The sequence below is a fragment of the Habropoda laboriosa genome, unplaced genomic scaffold, assembly GCF_001263275.1.
Source record: "Habropoda laboriosa isolate 0110345459 unplaced genomic scaffold, ASM126327v1 scaffold572, whole genome shotgun sequence".
Lineage (NCBI taxonomy): Eukaryota > Metazoa > Arthropoda > Insecta > Hymenoptera > Apidae > Habropoda > Habropoda laboriosa.
In genome coordinates this window covers 66894-86377 of record NW_017100701.1, presented here as the reverse complement: position 1 = coordinate 86377, position 19484 = coordinate 66894, and the positions used below count along the sequence as shown (strand labels likewise).

The 19484-nt window shown below is 36.7% G+C and overlaps 3 protein-coding genes across 3 annotated transcripts; 2 read left to right on the top strand and 1 right to left on the bottom strand.

The window, feature by feature from the left end:
* Window positions 1-3996: 3996 nt before the first annotated feature.
* LOC108576952 (mitochondrial ribonuclease P protein 3) lies at window positions 3997-6088 on the bottom strand. The gene is made up of 4 exons (XM_017940028.1): window positions 4982-6088; window positions 4652-4880; window positions 4397-4518; window positions 3997-4324 (listed from the first exon to the last, which is right to left on the bottom strand). The coding sequence occupies exons 1-4, from the start codon at window positions 5809-5811 to the stop codon at window positions 3997-3999; spliced, it is 1509 nt and encodes a 502-aa protein (XP_017795517.1). The 5' UTR covers window positions 5812-6088.
* A 415-nt stretch (window positions 6089-6503) lies between these two features.
* LOC108576957 (leucine-rich repeat-containing protein 58) lies at window positions 6504-11079 on the top strand. The gene is made up of 5 exons (XM_017940033.1): window positions 6504-6644; window positions 9052-9563; window positions 9835-10051; window positions 10245-10434; window positions 10625-11079. The coding sequence occupies exons 2-5, from the start codon at window positions 9091-9093 to the stop codon at window positions 10786-10788; spliced, it is 1044 nt and encodes a 347-aa protein (XP_017795522.1). The 5' UTR covers window positions 6504-6644; window positions 9052-9090; the 3' UTR covers window positions 10789-11079.
* A 2425-nt stretch (window positions 11080-13504) lies between these two features.
* Window positions 13505-14888, top strand: LOC108576951. Its single transcript, XM_017940027.1, has 4 exons — window positions 13505-13910; window positions 14025-14257; window positions 14702-14798; window positions 14866-14888. The coding sequence occupies exons 1-4, from the start codon at window positions 13505-13507 to the stop codon at window positions 14886-14888; spliced, it is 759 nt and encodes a 252-aa protein (XP_017795516.1).
* Window positions 14889-19484: the final 4596 nt, after the last annotated feature.

Below are 19484 nucleotides of genomic sequence, written 5' to 3'. Positions count from 1 at the left end.
TCAATTAAAAGTGCTTCCACAATAATTCGAAATATCCAATTTACTCTCCACCACGTTCATTTCGTTTTTCCATCATCATCCTCGAACAATCCCAAAATTCCACTTTACTACCACAATTTTAACCACCAAAGAAACAACACGTGAAATCCGATAAAACAAACCCCCGCATCTTCACACCCATACGTTAAAGTTATTTCCAATTTTTTCTATTCACCCTGTTTCAACGCCATCCGTATCAATTTTCACACTCTCGAGCTGTATATATTTTCACGGGCATAGTTTCACTGCTAACGAAGCGAGCAGAGGGTGAAACGCATAATGGCGACGTATCGTAAAACGATGAAACGCCGTAATAAAAGTAAGTGGCCATACACGCGGAGGCTTTAGCTACCGTTTCGAAGGATTGGACCGTTGTTCGCGCCAAAGTGCTCTCATAACTGCTCTTGAGGAGGCCTGTAACACCCTGTGCCCGACTCTAGTCCCTTCCTTAATCATTTCTTCAATTTTCCATCTTGGAATCTTTTCAATATCATGCACGTAAAGGTTCGTTCATTCTTTTTTTTTTTGGGTAAATATTTCAAGATTTTTATATTTATCTATAATAGGTTAGAATTTGGATGTTAACACTTTACCGACCGGTAACGATTGAACATCCTACGCACTTCTGGACCGCTCACTCGGCCACAGATACATCGCTGACACCGGCTCTGTTTAGACTCTAGGCTCTCGTGCGGAAATATATGCGCTTTTTCTTATACCTATAGAAATGTTCAATCAAACTTTGACCGATTAATAGGCTATCGGTCGAAAAGCGTCGGTAGCAAAAAAGCGATTAATAGGCTACCGGTCGGTAAGCGTTGGTAACAAAAAGCCGATTAATAGGCTACCGGTCGGTAAAGTGTTAAATGATGCTTCGTTTACGTAAATCGTTAAAAAAAGAAAAAAAACGAAGAAATATTGTAATTTGAACAAATAAAAAATATATAGAAAATAAATCTGTTTTGATCTTACATCAGAATCGTCGCACAAAAATTCATTATTACATTCAAGTTCTTCCTTAAAGGGAAAGTCCAGTATGCAAAAAAAAAGAAAAATCGATTTTTCAACACTTTCAAACTGGACACATCCCTTTAATATACAACACTGAAGTGATATACAACATCATCTCCCATGAAAAACATCTGAAAATCGACCGTCCATCGAGCGCTACTCAAGCAATAAACAGTCAACTTCATCTCGTTACCGCACACTGAAAGAATCCTAAAGCGACACATACAGTGGGCGTTAAATAGTTACTTAGAATACGCGCGTATACTCGCTGAATTAATTTCAACAGATGTGATCGAACAGCTGGTAAAACTACTCCTCTAGCGCGACAATTTAAGCAACGCTATTCGAACAGACGAATGTTTGAGTTTATAGGTGGCACTAGGGGACTCTACGAGACGAACATCGGAATAGTCGGTACATATATAGTAATTGTCCCGGTGGTGGTGCGCAACGTGCCTACGTTTTCCTGCCTCGAACGCAAAAGCCAAGGGACGTTCGATTGCTGAAACGCGCCAAATGCGTGAAACTCGCGTAGGTTCCGATATTTTTGCGCCACCCACGCGTAGAAACGGGTTTCCTCTGCGTACGAGAGCCAGGCCATTCACTTTTGCGACGCTAGAACCGAGGATTATCGACATTGTTAATTACACCGGTGTCTATTCCGCGATTTTCTACCAGGTGGAGGCGCTGTCGGGATTTCAAGGTCAATTTCATTTCCCCTTGCACTTTTAAACAGGGTTATGTACCGTTTCTCATTCAAATATACATTTCACACGATTCCAATATTGAATAATTCATTTAATATCGCGCATTAAAACATTACATAATGTGTAAGTAATTGGAAGTTACACCATTTCACGAGACACGCCGTATATGTCACGGTTACAAAACGAACGAATACGTCGGTCCAATTAATTGCAATTAATGCAGCAAGAATTCTGTGACACCATGCTGTTAGAATCTTCAGAAATAGCTGCCTGAAGATAAAAGATATTTCACGTTTTAAATGAGTTATCGCGTCGTTAGAGACACGCCTGTGTGTAAGTCGTCAGCAAAGTGTCATTTCAGGTTTAGATCGGACGGTACGAGACAAAAAAAGATGGAAGTAGGAAACATGTTCAGGGAACTCGTAACTAACCTGACTCATTTCTCACTAGATAACCTCCTTTTCAAGATGTATGCTCCACGTTAATTGACTCGCTTAAATAATTCCACTGATTCACGTCTTCGTTCGCGCGCAAACGCGTTTAAACTTCCCGTTTCGTACCGAACGAAGATGTACTTTGACAGTTGTGACGTCACTGTCACGTGACCGCTTTTTAACGACACTTTTCACCGCCGTTCGAAATTCCCGAGAATTTCTCTTTTACTTCTATTTAAAAATATATTTTTCTAATATAGGAATAAGCATAGATAAACATAGATATCGCACGCATCCGCGAGATTACGCGTTTAATGTTTAACTGTCAAACAGCAGATCCTTTATAGTCTATGGCAAAGCGAGGCAATCATTGGGGAAAAAATGGTTGCCCACTCTCGATGCCTCTAACGATACGATCGTACGATGCTCATTATCGACTGAATTCCCGAGAATTTCTCTTTTACTTCTATTTAAAAATATATTTTTCTAATATAGGAATAAGCAACGTATATATAATATATACAACGCGAAATGAACACAACGTAACATAGATATCGCACGCATCCGCGAGATTACACGTTTAATGTTTAACTGTCAAACAGCAGATCCTTTATAGTCTATGGCAAAGCGAGGCAATCATCGGGGAAAAAATGGTTGCCCACTCTCGATGCCTCTAACGATACGATCGTACGATGCTCATTATCGACTATCACTGTCATCGTTTCGCGAAAAGTATAATTTATCCGCTATATTTCAAGTCTAATTCGCTTGACAGTAGCTCAGATACAATAACATTGAGCTATTCGTGCGTATGACATAGGACACCTATTTTTCGCGATGTATAGAGGTTGTTCTTATTTACGTCCATATAGAAACGGCAAATAAATTATGTTCGTTTCCACGCACGTGTCAACGATTGAAATTAAATCACGAATAACCTAAATACTTCGTGTCTTGTTGCAAGTGAACTACGGAACTATGAAATGGTTTTTCGGTAGCAGCGACACACAGAGTACCGAATTTTATTCCCGTACAAATGATAAACAAATACTTGCCTCACGTTCTCCCTATAACTCCGTTTCCCCAAATGTGCCTTTCAAGTTTGAAAAGTCACTTTCCAAACACACGCGTTTTAGACTAAGATATACAATAGTGAAAGAAACGATAGCACATATCAAGTTTGCGGGAATTTGTCGAAGGATATGCAAACCCGCGTAAACACACGTATAACAGCGTAGTATTAAAAATTCACGCGAAAACTCGACGATTCGTAACACCTGTTGCATTGAAAAGCACAAACTGGAATGTATGACACCAATTGTATCATGTCTATGCCTGATAGTGCTTTACACGTCATCTGGTAGCATACTTTAATACTGAGAGCCTTCTGTTATCGACATGATTCCTTCAATAAGTTAGACATACTATATATACCAAAATTTTATGAAGTTTATCTATAAGCACAGACAAGGTACAAAATAGCATTTTTTATATCTATCAACTTTACCACCTTTGATAATTAGATTGGATATAATTCTCAAAATCTCCGCTCTATATCGTAGAGGGAATAATAAAACCTCTAATTTTTTGTACGATCGGTATTTCAGAACGTGATACATGAAATCTGAACTGTGCAATAAAATATGAAATGATCTATTAGATTATAATAGTCCAAATAGTAATAAATTTATATTCATGGTTTTTAACAAATTTATTTACTTACTTAAATAAATATACTTCTTAAGGCTAAATTTGGTACAAAGAAAATTAAAATTCGATAAAGTTTGCAAAAAAGTGTATAATTTTCATGGACACGTGTTGAAACATGCCCAGTCATCGTTAGATATATGTCTTTGTCTAGGTTGACAATCATCAATATTATATGGTATATGCCAGCAATTGGATTGCTTCTGTACAATTGCATCAATAGGTGTACTGATTTTAGTTAATTGTTGCAGATTATAACTTGATTGTACACTGTATTGTTGCGCTATTTGCCATTTCTTAAAGAGAGTCTGCAGTTCAACATCATTAATAATAAATTCATGCTGGCGCATTAAATCGTTAGAAATAACTTTAGCATTTGGTCCACTTGACAATGCTGCGTATAATACAAACAGATCATCTTTTGACCTGCAATATTGAAATAATATAATATAAATTTCTACATACTAGAAAACTGATATACGTCATTGTAATACCCACATGTTATCAACATAGAAATAGTTTGCCAAACTGTTTTCTATTATATGCTTCTTTATATGTTTTCTTCCAATGACTAGTACCTTTTTGCCTTCCCCTGCTTGTTTCACAATAAGTCGTTGCAACTGAAAAATATCAAAATTATTTGTCATCGATAATTCACATTGCAATGCTTGTAAAGATAAAAATTATACAATAATTGGTATTACAATATTATTGCATATCATTGTTGCTATTAAATTATATAGAACTTCTAACCTGTTTGTAACTACCAAACGACCTACAAATAAAATTTAACCCATCAACAATAATATCATATGGTGTTCCTTTCTCAATGTATTTTATAAAATTTTGTACTTCTTTTGGATTGGAAACAATATACAGATTATCAAAAATCAATTTTTCTTTGACAACTTTGCACAAGCGCTCATAATCCTTCTTGGATAAAATCTGTGACAGTTCTTGCTTACATACTGTACATTTTAATCTATACAAATAAAAAGAACAAATAAAGGATATGTTAAGTTTAGACAGATTAATTAAAAACATTAGAATGTCTGTACACTTATATTTTAATATGTCTTTTACCCATCTAATTTTGTTAATTTGGCAGACCAACCAAGATCATTGCAAATCATCATACATTTCCGTATAGATTCCTCAGATGGTTTAATACCATATTTCCTCCACAAAGAAAATAACCTCTCAACTTTTTGAGTAAATGTACACCTATCTTTTGAATGATATTTCCAATATGAGATATATGAACCATTTAGAGGTCCTGGACCTTTTTTGAATGAAATAAGTAAATATTCATATGCTTTATCTGCTTCTCCACAATCATATAAATGTGAAATTAATACATCATATGCAACACGAAGAAATATCTGATCGTTTCTTTCAAATCTTTCTATAATTTCCATAGCTTTCTTACTTTCACCAATTTTACATAAGCTTACAACAAGAGCAGTACTCATGTTTATTTCAAGTGACGAATACTCACTTATAAAATATTTGTATAAATTTAAAACATATTCTTTGTCTGTTTCATCAATTGATATTTTATGTTCATACAATTCCAAAAACGTAGTTTGTGTAATCACATTCAAATGGCAGTTATTGTTTACTAAAAATTTATAATATAATATGCCAACATCTACCAAATTTTTATTTTTAAATAGCTTTAGAATGACAGAATCAACAATTGATGGATGTAACTCTGTCTCCATCATATACTTTCTTATACTTTCCCATGTTTCTTTGCTAATATTGGTATGTGTGAACATATCTCCAAATTTTTCGTCTAAACTTTTGTGAAGAAGTTGTATATGTTTATGCTGCTTCAAAACAGGCTTTTGAAATGTTGTACACAACTGTGCTGTCCTTATATATAATAATGATATTGGACGCAAATACATTTTGACAGACATTGAATTCTCACTATTTTATTTAAACTTTTCAAATTAGGATAAATGTTCTCCGGCTCTTTATTAACCTCAAAAATCTCATGCCTTGTTTCAGTGACCAATTTATATTTTAAAGTGATCACTAATTAATATAACGAGTGCTATTTATTTTTATGTCCACATTTTTTACATAAAAAAATGTCAAGAACACGTTATTTACCTTACTAAAATATAGGACGTTTTCAATAATCACTTAATCACGCACGAGTTACTCATGTAACAGACGTAAAATCGCACATGGCTGGGTGGTAGACGTGTAGTACTGTTTCAATTATAACTTTTTATTCGTACACGATAAAGGAACAGAAACACCAACCAATCATACGTTTATGTATATACAATGCACTTCTATCAAAAACATATCTTTAAATCTGATTACGGAATCGATTTAAGAGTTGCAAGTGGATATTAATCGAACATTTATTTTATACAAATATTCTTTCTGTAAACTTTATGTCATAGACGTATGATATAGAATTTGAATAATCTCCAAATCCAAAATCCAAATTTGTTTCAACATGTGTTGCTCATATATTGCAACGGCACTATAGCATAATCAGCTGTCCATTTATAAGACGCTTCCGAAGCAACTTATACAAGGACTGATAAAACCACATATAGTTCAGTCTCTAGCGTAACGTTCACGCATCTCGAAGTGATCGTACGATTCAGTTTCCTTGGGATCCGCGAAGGAACATGCCGCAAAACTCGTGACAGTGAACGACAAGAACGATCGAGCAACGTAGAGGGGAGAAACGAGTCACTACAGGCGAGATTGCAACGAGGTAAAAGGATACATGGAAATAGGGTTGTTTTACGCAATGCAAATGTTTCGAAGGTTCATCACGCGTGTGAAATACCGTGGATGATTGATTTCAATTTTCGCGACTTTGTGTCGGTGACTGTGTCGCGGTGGTGGCGGAAGTCACGTGAGTCTCTTAAGTTCAAGATTCTCGTTTCTTGTACGTACAAATTCGCTATTAATATGGTGATAACCTTTGTAGCGTGTAGAAAATTTATCTGGTTGAATTATTGCTATTATCTAGAAAACGTTCATGCATGAAGTGCATGCTAAAAAAAATAAATGTATTGTTCCTCCGTTGATGAGAAAAAATTGTTCGAGGCGGAAGTCGAACAGATCTGACATGGAAACAAAGGCGGGAAAGAGCGTTCCTTCGGAAATGTAGATCATTGATACTTATTCATATCGTAATCATATCAAATCAAAAATTTTATATTTCAGGACAGAAGGATATCACTTTGCCAATTAACGTAAAATCATCTTTGCATTGATTTTATCCGTTAATTAAAAAAATAAATATAAATAGCATAGTTGATTTTACATTAATCAATAAAGTGGTTTTCTTTTCTACTGAAAAATCCAGTTTTTGTATTTTTGCAACATTACCATTGGAATGATGATATTGTTCGGTGATTATTAATTTCTTAATCTAGTTTCTCGACGGCTTATAATGCTTTGTTTCATGCAAAACAAGTAGTTATCGAAGGCTATCGAATATGATATTTATAATAAATAACAATTTCTCAATACAGTGATATTGTAAGTACTATTACCCTTCTGAGCCATACAGATGTAACGTGAGTGAGTGCACGTCGATAGTTATTAATTTTCACAATTGTTATTTACAATTTTAGTTATCAGAGCCAAGACTTGATAAAATGTACACGAAGTTTCACTGGAAAATAAAAAGGGAACGTTATCAGGAAAGTTTTACATAATAATTTGCACTCTGTTGTGTTCGACAATCTATCAGAATTACGTGTACTACTTGTGCATGATCATAAAATCTTCGAAATTATAATAGATAAAGACATAACCCCTTTTCGAACGATTGTACGCACTTTCGTCTGCAATCAAATTTATTTAACGATCGTATAAATTAACGATAATTCAACGATGTTATCATTTTAGATACATAGAAGCTTCTTAATTCATAATTAAATACAACGTAACAATAAAGACGTTTAAATATAGCACATTGTAAAATACAGAATGTCTTGTTCCTATCTTTTAATATTGACTAGAAATTTTCGTATGACAAACGTGGTGTACATCTTGCTTTATTTTATAATTTCATTCAAAATCTTTTATGCAACTTTGACTAATTTCCAAAGGAACTATTCGAAAGATTGAAAATTGACATAGGTTAATTAACTTTTAACGTAAGATAGTGTCTTTAGTGTCCTAGGTAAAGGGAAGTATGGCAGTGTGACCACCCTTGCAACATTAAATCACCCTAATGAATCGAAAAATATCGAAAATGAATTTATTTCTAGTAAATATCTAGGAATGCTTTTTTTCATCCATTATGCGTTTTGTTACGCGTAATTAATTGGCAAATATCACCTCTGTCACCGAGTGTATGTGATACGTGTTATCGAAAAAAATTCTTGACCTTTCACGAAATCGTGGCATGCTGCTTGATACGTTTAGGGACTCACGTTCCTAATCAATCCTTTGACACTAATTGAAAATTCGAAATAAAAGTATATTCTATATAACGTAGTAATTTTTTCATTGTTTCGAGCCTGAAAATTATAAATGTTTCTTCGAAGAAATGTAGCAAGTCATTATTTCGAGAGAAAGAATTATCATCTGCTCCAGAATCATGTGTCAATAAATACGCGCGTTTTCCTCGTCCCCGTCTTTTTACGTAACGTGACACTGTCGGTAATGTAAACAACTAATGAAAGTCGTTGTCCGTTGATTTAGTGCCTCACATTAAACAGCGATATTCGATATAAAAATATCTGTTCTATTCCCCGTTAGAGATGCAGCAAGCAAAAGAATATTCCGTAAGAAGTATAAAATAAAAAATTCCTCGTTGTCGATGAGATTTTACTTCAAGAATAAATACAAAACATGTTGCTTACATGTGTTCCAAACTTTTTCAGACAGATTTATCAAGACTCGTCGCAGTTAGTTTTAGAAAATGACTTGCACATCTCGAAGGAAAAATGTTCTCTCAAACCTGTAATTATTTTTACTTTCGTTATCGCTGATTTCTCAAATCCCTCACAAATAATTTGTAAAAAATATTTATAACCTATAGTGTTTTCTTAAGTAGATTTTCTTGCAAAATCCGCAACGTTCCGTCCTCTCCAAAAAATCCCCCTAAAAGGATGTAATTAAAAAGACTAAATAATTCCATTGTTTCTTTTACTTTCAAGGAAGTCGAATTTATCGAAAAAGTTTACCAAGCATTATTAATGGAGAACTACACGTCAGACTCGAGCGACTCAGACTCCAACGCTAAGACACTGGATCTGTCTTATCTGATGCTTGACACGCATCTGCTGAACAATCATTTTGCAAATGCAAAGTGTCCAGAACACGTGGATACGTTGCTGCTTCATCAAAATCGTTTGACCAACATTCCGTCAACTATAATCAGGTTCACGAACCTAAATTCACTGGATATATCTAACTGTGGCTTAACCGAACTGCCAGACTTCCTTGGAGACTGTCCACTCTCCTGTTTAGTAGCGAAACATAATAATTTATCGAACGATTCCTTGCCAAAGAGTTTCGAGAATTTATCCGGACTCAGAGAATTGAATCTCAGTGGAAACAGGCTGACAGACTTTCCAGAACAAGTCCTCGAACTGACGGATCTCAAGTACCTTTATTTGGGCGGCAATCACATCAGCGAGATCAGCAAGGATGTCTGGAAAATGCAACGGTACTTTTTCTTTCGTTCATTATTACGCTCACATTGAATGTTCGAAGTTTCGTGAAATATTTCAGTAGCTTGTGTCGGTAATTTTTGAAGTTTCGTGAGAAATTAAAGTTCTCTGATAACAATTTCCTAATCAAATTATTATTATTTTTTAAAGGATATCAAATTGGGGTGGATTTTTGTTACACAAAATAAAAGAAGAAAAAAGAAATTTCATAAATGTAATAAAAAGTCACGAAGAAAATTCAATCAATGTTTCCGCATTTCCTTTCAGATTGCTGGTGTTATCAATGGGGAGCAACAGACTGACGGAAGTACCATTCACACTAGGCGAATTAAAGTCTCTTCAGGCATTGGTACTCTGTGACAACATGCTGGAAAGTTTGCCAAGCTCCATAGCGAAGTTGACGAACCTGAAGTCGCTACTGCTTCACAAGAACAGGCTGAGGACACTGCCCACAGAGATCATCACACTGAAGTGTCTGACAGAGGTAGCTTGAATCTACTTTGAAAGGAATCCGTATGAGGATCCAAGTGAAATGTGTATGTTATCGCCAATGTATACATTGTCTATATAGACATAGTCCCTAGGCAACGTATGAAATAATATTTTTGAATTGTTACATTTTAAATATCGCTTGGATTTCACACTTTGTTGGTAACATTGTATATTTTTCTGTTCAGTTGTCCCTAAGAGATAATCCATTGGTAGTGAGATTCGTCTCAGATATGACGCACAATCCTCCATCCCTGATGGAACTAGCCGCAAGAGTGATCAAGACTAATGTTATCCAGTATGACGAAGAAATCATACCTAGAAACCTGGTAGAATATCTGAACTGTGGTCATAGTTGCGTCAATCCAAAGTGCAAAGGTCAGATGCTAGTCTCGATCAAAGTTCAAAGTTTTACCGATTTTCTTCCATTATTGTTTGCATTATCGTAATTGCGTCAAAATTTATTTAAGACAAACACATTACAGCGCATGATAAAGCATAAATGCCAAGCTTCTCGGTATTTCCATTTCTTGGAAGATAATTTTCCTAAAGAGATTTCTATCCGTAGGTGTCTTCTTCAACAACAGAGTGGAACACGTGAAATTCGTCGATTTTTGTGGCAAGTATCGTCTACCGTTGTTGCAGTACCTTTGTAGCAGAAAATGTATAGAGTCACGAGATGGAGACGAGGTGGTCAGTGGCGCCATGATAAGAAAAGTCCTGCTTGGCTGATTACCGTTACTTCGTTATTACAATACTTTCTATCCTGAAACTTCGATCTCGCGTTTGGTAGGTTTCGTTTTTCCGCCAATGGAAACGAAAGGGATCGTACGATCGCGTTATCTGTAGTTAACTGAACTACCCGTGCGCCATCGACGGATTCTTTTTCCGTTATAATGTTTCCAACATGGCCGCTCACTTAGTCAGCACAAATACTATATAGCATCAGATTCATGATTCGAAGGCTAGGCATGTGTGAAGACACGTGGCAGATTTACGACATATTAATACGAATCAAGGGCATCGAGGGGTAAAACGTTTGATGTCAGTTCTCTCGTTGAACGATTGAGCAATTCAAAATGTCGTCCAGCAAGAAGTCTTTGAAAGTTAAATTGTTCGAAAAGACTACTTGTATATAACAAAAATCTCTTTCAACATGTATATTTATAAATTTGTTTTATAAAAATAAATATCTGGTCGAGTTTTGATTCCCCCGTGCATACTTACTCTCTTCCCTTCTTTTTTTTCTTCGCTTGGCGTGATCGTCGTGAATGAAACCGCAGTGTCTGTTAACGTTATCGTTTTATTGTTAAATAAACCACAAAATCTACAATAATAATAATCATCATATTATCATATAGAATCTCCGTTTGGGAAACGGAGGCGTTCGATCCTCGCTTAAAACACATCCACTGATTTATCTCTACGATAATTACCGATTTATCGATATCTATTCTCTCTCTCTCTCTCTCTCTCTCTCTCTCTCGCACTCTCTCTCTCTCTTTCTCGTGTGTGTGAATCGTGTAAAACTGAAAACATCTCGACAAAGTGAACTTGGTAGCGAAGCGAACGATACGTTTATCTGTTTTTTAATCATCGTGTGATTCGTCGGTATAGAGTCGTTTAAGATTCATAGAGAACATCGTTACTTTGCTTACTTTTTTTTTTACGTGTGTTTTTTATGTTTTTTTAAATAACTGGAAGTAAGTCGGTGATGACAAATCTTCGTGAATATAGCAATATCGTAGTAAGAGTTCGCTAGTGTTTCTCCCTCCGTTCTTCCATTTCTCCATAATAATCGCATATAGTGTCGTCGTGTTTCTTTTACTTCTCCCGCCTTTTTTTTTTCTTTCATTTTTTTTGTCTGTTTTGTTTTTAATTACCTATACATACATATGCATATTCCATGTATATGCGCTCTGTTATTTTATACATTTTGCATACATATAGATGTATGTACATGCCTCGGTTTCGCTTCCCCCCATCCCCACTCCATCCACCACAGCGAACGAGTATTATCTGTCTCTCACGCATCAGGCACTCCGTCGTCTCGCTCGCTCGCACAGCCACGCGTTCGTTTTAGTTTCCTCCTCTTCTATCTTTTTCACTCCACGATCCCCTCTTGGATCAGCGCGTTATCCTAATTTAATAACTACGCTACTCCCTTTTTATTTCCACCTTTCGTTCATCATTTTGTTTGTTTTTTTTTTCTTCTTCTCTATAATTCTCCGAACTCTGGTACCGTATCCTCTTCACGGATCTATCTATATATATTAACCCTTAACTGGTATAACGACTGGGGTCACTCATCACCCCAAGGACACAAATTCCGTTACAAAATTGGTTCTATTGGTAACACCGCTCCGTGCGTCGCAATACCTTCATAATTTCTTAGCATTTAGGCAGTGCCTTACGCGTGTGCTATCCGTTTGCATTGTTCTCGAGTTACACACAGTTGGGGTCAGCATTGACCCCGGTGTACTTGTTAAGGCCATGTGTTCAGGCTTACGCTGCGTCGACACGGGACAGTGCCGTTTTTGAGAAAGTCAAGTATTTTCAAAAGATGTATATTTTCGCACGGACTTGGGTCTGGCTGGAAAACAATAACAACTTTCTCTAGAAGGATTGCCAGCCAGACCACCTGAACGGCAATTGACGCATCGTAAGCCCACACGCAGTCGAAAGAGGGACCTAGGATTTATGGGTTTTCGGTTTTTCGAACTGGGACGTTTTGTGCGACGTCCTGCAGGCCTTGTTTACCGGATGAACACTTGGCCTGTAGGCGTTGCGCAATCGGGAAACCGCCCCAATTTTTAATTGGACAATCCTAGGTCTCACTTTTCTGCAGTTCCTTTCAAGATACCACTTGGAGGGAATTTTCCCGGACGATGGAGGGAGTATTTTGCCTCCACTTCGGTGGAAAGCGTCCTCCCTCCATCAAATCAGAACAAACCAAGGACTTGAACTGATCACCTCGCGACTGGAAAAAGAGCTTAACGAATAGTGAATTTTAGAATAAATTATTGTGTTGTAAATAACCGTGTTTTATTTACTAAATATTACCAATTCCAAGAACATTTGGAATTAACAGTACTATTTAAAATTATACCATGGCGTCCAACTATTTGACCGATAAAGAGCTTGAGGACATATTGATGATGTGACATTTTAAAGAGCGATAACGACTTATCGGACGCAGAGAGTGTACACTGCGATCACAACACGTGGTCTGAGGAAAGTAATTCCGAAGATGAGGCACAGCAAGAAAACGCAGACGTAATACGAGAGGAGGAAGAGGAACTCAGAGATATTTCAATGTCATCTAATAACTACTTTTATGGAAAGAAATCGTTATAAATAGTCGAAAATTCCTCCAACGCGTACTACTCGCACAGCGGCACACAATATTATTTCACATCGTCCTGGACTGAAAAGAAGAGCTCGTGCAATGAATCCATCTATGTCCGACGAGGCCTGGCAGCTGCTAATTACAGAGGACATTTTAGAAAAATTTTTGGAACACACTAATGCGAAAATAACTGAGCTTAGTTCTAGATATAGAAGTGACAATGCTTCCTTTACAAACCATGAGGATATAGTTGAGCTCCGAGTGTTCAAATCAGGTAGAGAAAAGGAAGAGATATCTTTCGAACAACCATGTCCCTCGAGCGATTTTTATTTCTTTCGACTGCTGTACGATTTGACGATACAGGCAACCGTGCCGAAAGACTTGCAGCTGGTGAAACTGCTGCACCTAATTTCGGACATTTTCCAAAAATTTGTCAATAATTGCGAGGAAAACTGTACATGCTCTGAATATGCCACAGTTGACGAGATGCTTGTGCCTTTCAGAGGTAAATGTAAGTTCAGGGTGTATATCAAAAGCAAACCAGCCAAATACGGCATAAAAATGATGTCTTTGTGTAACGCCGAAACACATTATCTGATCAATGCCTTTATCTGTACAGGCAAGAATTCTCTGCGGCAGAGAAATAATCCCAGGGAATTATCTGTACCAACGCTAGCTGTTCTATCACTCGTAAAACCTATTGAAAACACCAATAGAAATGTAACCGGTGATAACTGGTTCACATCAAACGAACTTGTCAACGAGCTGAAATCCAAAGGTCTCACTTATGTGGGCACCGTGAGAAAGAATAAAAGAGTTCCTCCAGAGTTTCAAGCCCATAAACGTCGTGAGGTAAACTCTTCTCTTTTTGGATTCACTAGAGATAGAACATTGGTATTTTATGTTCCTAAGAAAAATAAATGCGTGCTGCTCCTATCTTCCATGCACCATATCAATATCGTGAACCAACGTTCTAAAAAACCAGAGATAAACGAATTTTATAACTCCACCGAAACCGGTGTTGAGAGTTTGGACCGGAAACGTGCCAACAGAAGAAGCCGTAGATCGCCTCTAACCATTTTTTTTTGCGATTTTCAATATCTTCCAAGTCAATGCATTTGTCATTTACAAAGCAGCCAATCTAGCAGATAAAAACACGCGACAAATATTCAACGTTGAATTAGGAAAGACCCTGATAAAAGCAACATTTGCATAACCGACTATACACATATAAACTATCAAATGATCTGAAGAGAGTTATTCAAAATGTTTTGAAAATTGAACAATTTTCTAAAGACAGAAAGTATCCAACAATGTGCGACAAATGCAAGGGCATCTGCAAGTAACATTCTACTTAAAAAAATTTTTGCTCTTCGTGTAATAATGACCAAAAGTAAGTGATAAAACGTTGTTATTTTTTTTTGAAAGATGACTGATAATGACTTTTTTTTTTATTTCAGTGGGTCCAGTGATGAGTAAATAAACAGGAAAACTTCTTTGTCGATCACGGAAGAAATACCAATAAGTGATATAATTTTTCTTTTATGTAAATGCAGAAATGCATTTTTCGTTGCCTAATTTTAAACATTGTATTTCTACTTCATTTTACAATAAAAGTTTAATTTTTCATGGCTTTATTATTTTATACACTATCTAAGAACAAAAGATTCACAGAGGTTTATCTAGAATCAGATTAACAGATTTTCCTGCACTTTTTATCAGGGGTCTGTCATGACCCCAATATACCAGTTAACGGTTAATACAATTTTCCCTAGTGTATAGTCGCGAGTAATGGTAGACCCTCACGGTATGGCGTTTTACAGTTGCAACGGTGAGAATAGTGCCGTCGAATGATCGGTACAGTGGTTTTATGGACGTTTTTCTTGTTCACTTTATAGAGAACACGTATAGTAAAAACGAGGCGGTTATAGTTCACTGAGTTATCATAGTTTAATATTGGGTCGTCGAACGGGTGTGTGTGCCACGACTACAGTCAGCCAGCGAATTTTAATAAGCCTAAGGCTCGCTGACTATAATCGTCGTGCAAGAATTTCGAGTAAGAATAGAAAATTGATTATAGTCAGGAGTTTCGTAAATGTACACCTCTTTCGCCGTTGACTATAAACAATTCTCAGCTCGAGTAAGCGTATAATGACGATCGACTATAGTCAACTTATAGTCCGGAGCGAGTATTCAGGGACCGTTCACTATAGTCGACGAGTTAATTTAGGTGAAAGACTTTAGTTCTGGTACAGTCGTCTATAACCAGATCGTACGACTCAAGTTATCGGTTACAGTCATCGTATAGTCACAAATCAGAGTGACTATACTGAACATACGGGCTAAAGTGACAGAAACATGCTTAATATTTCGTAGAATGACCAAAAGTACTTATAGTCTGTGACTATAATTGACAGTCAGCGCAGAGGGGCGATTACTACGACGTAGAGGAACGAACTATGATCAGTGACAAGCCCCGGGAGACTTTCAATTATAGTCAACGCGCGTCTCAACCACTCAATATCCGTGACTATACTCGACTCGTAGACTCAATTACGCGACTATAGTACATGGCCATACCGGAAGGGGTACAAACACTCATTCCACAGACTATAGTATATTTCTTATCGATGTCCTAGAGTGACTATATAACTTCTCCACGGTGAAAGTAGCGGTATAGTCACCTCCGTTCCTCCGCGCATTTTCCGCGTTTCTCGCCACAAGAACCGGAAGTCTGACGGGGAGCGATAGCAGTAGTCGAGGAAGAGGAGATTTTTCTCGAAAATGAAACTCGATACATAGCGTGAACACCGCTGAGTCAAATAACGAGTGTCCAATGTGTCACGGAACTCGTGTGTGTTCGTTCGACAGGATGAAAAATAGCTTTATAAGAATAACAGCGGACGATTTTCCAGTCCAGGGGGAACGTCTTTTGGTGGAAAAACGGTCGGTTCGGTTGGGCAAAGGTACTTCTGAAGAGGATGTCGTATAGTCATTTACAGTCCTATAAGCGAGTTCTTCAAGCGTATGGATACACGAGAGAAAGAAAGGTTCGTACAAAAGACGATCCTCGAGGTGTGAAAGATCTCGCACATCTCGGTGCGCGCCTCGACTATAACTTTGACTATAATATACGTATGTATATATATACACACATATATATACACTATTATTATTGTAGAAACAAGATGGTGTGACGAATACATTACCACTTATATTGCCACCGTTAGTTTTCTTTTTTTTGAAATCTGCGCGAAAAATACCTCGAACCCTTACCTATCTTTCGATTAAGTCGTCTCTAACTGGGCGAAAAATAGTCAGAAGTGTTCTTAATTATCGATCTCGAACTGTGATGGTTACTTTCTTCGACGAACATAGCTTTTATTTTCTCTCCCTTTCGTCGAACTTTTCCTTCTTTCCTTCGCTTCTTACCTTATGGTGGAGGTAAAACGCGAGAAAGTGGTTTTACGGACAGAATCGCTAGTGGTGCAAAAGTAAAAAGCTTATAAAAATTCGATCGCGTAAGGTGCCGTAAGGTCCGCCTCTAAAAATTCTCTTCTAAAAAATCACCGAAATTCTTCGTACTTATTTTTTTTTTTTTTTTTCGTTTTTCTTTTTATACTTCTTTCCGCACCCGTTCGATCGTCTCGTCGAGGAGGTGCTTGTTGTTACGTTAAACGTTTGCGTAAAAACGGACTATTCATTTTTTTTTTTCTTCTCTTCTTCTTGCGCGTCCCTCGCCATTCCCTTATGTACACGTTTACGATCTTTTTCGTGATCGAAAGAGGGATTCATGCTGATCGTGTCTTAAGACTACGTGTGTTGAACGCACAGACGCGGTTTGGTGTTACGTTAGTATGTTTCGAAGATGGACCAGAGTAGGTGCAAGGTACAGAGTCACGGTAATTAATTAGACGGAGTCCTAAGCTCTGTTTCTCTGTTGTATGCTTTCGAAAGAAATCGAACGTGCCGTTCTTCGGTGTAGCAGAAATTTAGGTGAATCTTACGGAGTTAGAGAAGCTACGATTAAAATGTAAGCGGATAAATTCATTTGGAAAAATTCCTTCTTTTCAATCAGCGTCGCATTTATCGGCGATAAATCGTTAAATCGAGACTTACATCGTTAACCTGTTTGCTATTTTAATTAGATCAATGATTATTTGTCGTAGAAAAAAGAAAGAAAAAAAAAAAAGAGTAGACAGACACGATTACTAACAAAGGTAAGACACTTTACAAAACGAGATTAATCTCCAGGAGTATACAAAGAATATATCGATACATTGAGCCTGCGTAAACGCGGTGAAGTTTAATACGAAATTTGACTGCGTCATGTTTCATCGTCGTTTGCGAATCTTGCACATGCGTTTTCTCAAAGAGCGGGAACAGAGACAGAGAGAGATAGAGAGATAGATAGATAGAGATAGAGAGAGAAAAAAAGAAACAATACATTCGTTTTTTTTCTTCTCCTTTCATTTTATCTATAGAAGTATTCAGACCAATCGAGAGAAGAATTTCAGAGCAAATTATTTCTTTATTTATTTATTAACGTTTTTTTCGCAACGAAACGAGCTTACACATACATATAGATGTGGTTTGTTTTCCTTTTCTGTTTTTAATCGATTAAATCCATAGTTCTACGATACGAAGAACCAACGAAACGGTACAAATCCAAAAAAACATGATTGTAATAACAATAAACTACAATTCATCTTAATTCAAGCGTTTGCTGTTCATCAAGCGTACAATATCGGACATATACAGTGCTTAACTATACTACTATATAGCCACGATCGTTCAAAACGTGCAATTCGAACGGAACAATCTCCGTTTAACTTTTTTCTCCATATTTTTTTTTCTTTCCTCTTCTCTTTTTTCATTAATCAACGATCCGTGTCCAGAATCTTCGTTAAAATCAGCGGAAAAAGAGTAGCATTTTTATTTCTATTTATTTATTTTTTTTTTTTTGGCGAATAGAACTTAGCTACTAGGGCATCATGGGAATTATCTCTACTCCATGGTTCGAAGCACAGTGGTTTCTCTAATTCTTCGTCGTAGGATCGGGCTATTTCCTTTCGATCTAAAAACATCGTTCGTTAGAAATATGCTCGCATCCTTCTTTTCATTATTTTTGTTCTTTCTCCTCTTCTTCTCCTTCTTAGTAAATCACTGTCTCGTTCGAGAGGCATTCGAACAGCAAAAATCGAAAGCAATCACTAAAGTTTTGCTCGATTAAATATATATATATGTATACGGTACTTTTGTTTCGTTTCACAATTCTCTTCTCTCTCTCTCTCTCTCTCTCTCTTGCGCGCGAATCGCACTTTCGTCTCTCTCTCCTACTCCCATCTCCTCAACGTATATACATATGCACATCACACACGCATACATATATGCATATATATACATATTAAATTACTTTATTAATTCTTTCTTTACACAATTATTACAATTTATTTACTAGAGATGATTCGAAACGGTGCGACATGATGATAGTTTGATAAGTAGACAAAGAAAACAACAAAAGAAACTGGTGGTCTCTGCAGTGGTAACACGGTGATGAAAAATATGTCAGGCAAAAACGACGAGTATAGGTTTTCTCTTTTTCTCCCTTTCTCTTTCTATCGAAGAGTCAATTATTCTTTCTCTTACTTCTTTTCTCTCTGCTTCTCTCTCTCTCTCTCTCTCTCTCACTCTATCTATCTATCTTTCTTCGTCTAAATCGCCTTTTTTCTCTCCCCATATCTCTCTTTCATTCTTTCATGAACACACACACTCTCTCTTTACAACAATGCAGCAATCTCGTTAATTGCTATCATTAAAAATTAATCTGCATGTGTATATAACACATACATATACATGTATATATACACACATACATGTAAGTATTTATATGTATAAACTTTCAGTATTCTACACGGACTCCATTCCACATTCTGCAAAATGTCTGTGTGTACCTTTGCGGTCGGGTAGCGTTCAATTATCACGGAGGAATTAAAAAAAAAAGGCAAAGAAGAAACGAAATTAAGAGAAACAATGGAATCTATCCACTTGGCGTGTATAATTCAGTTCATCGAAGATT

Coding starts and splice junctions, on each gene's coding strand:
- LOC108576957 (XM_017940033.1), top strand. CDS start 9,091: ATGGAGAACTACACGTCAGACTCGAGCGACTCAGACTCCAACGCTAAG. Junction 10,052..10,244: donor CACTGAAGTGTCTGACAGAG/GTAGCTTGAATC, acceptor TTTTCTGTTCAG/TTGTCCCTAAGAGATAATCC. Junction 10,435..10,624: donor CGTCAATCCAAAGTGCAAAG/GTCAGATGCTAG, acceptor TTCTATCCGTAG/GTGTCTTCTTCAACAACAGA.
- LOC108576951 (XM_017940027.1), top strand. CDS start 13,505: ATGAATCCATCTATGTCCGACGAGGCCTGGCAGCTGCTAATTACAGAG. Junction 13,911..14,024: donor GATGCTTGTGCCTTTCAGAG/GTAAATGTAAGT, acceptor TTATCTGTACAG/GCAAGAATTCTCTGCGGCAG. Junction 14,258..14,701: donor AAGCCCATAAACGTCGTGAG/GTAAACTCTTCT, acceptor AATTTTCTAAAG/ACAGAAAGTATCCAACAATG.
- LOC108576952 (XM_017940028.1), bottom strand. CDS start 5,811: ATGTATTTGCGTCCAATATCATTATTATATATAAGGACAGCACAGTTG. Junction 4,881..4,981: donor AAATTAACAAAATTAGATGG/GTAAAAGACATA, acceptor TTATTTGTATAG/ATTAAAATGTACAGTATGTA. Junction 4,325..4,396: donor TATTTCTATGTTGATAACAT/GTGGGTATTACA, acceptor TCAATATTGCAG/GTCAAAAGATGATCTGTTTG.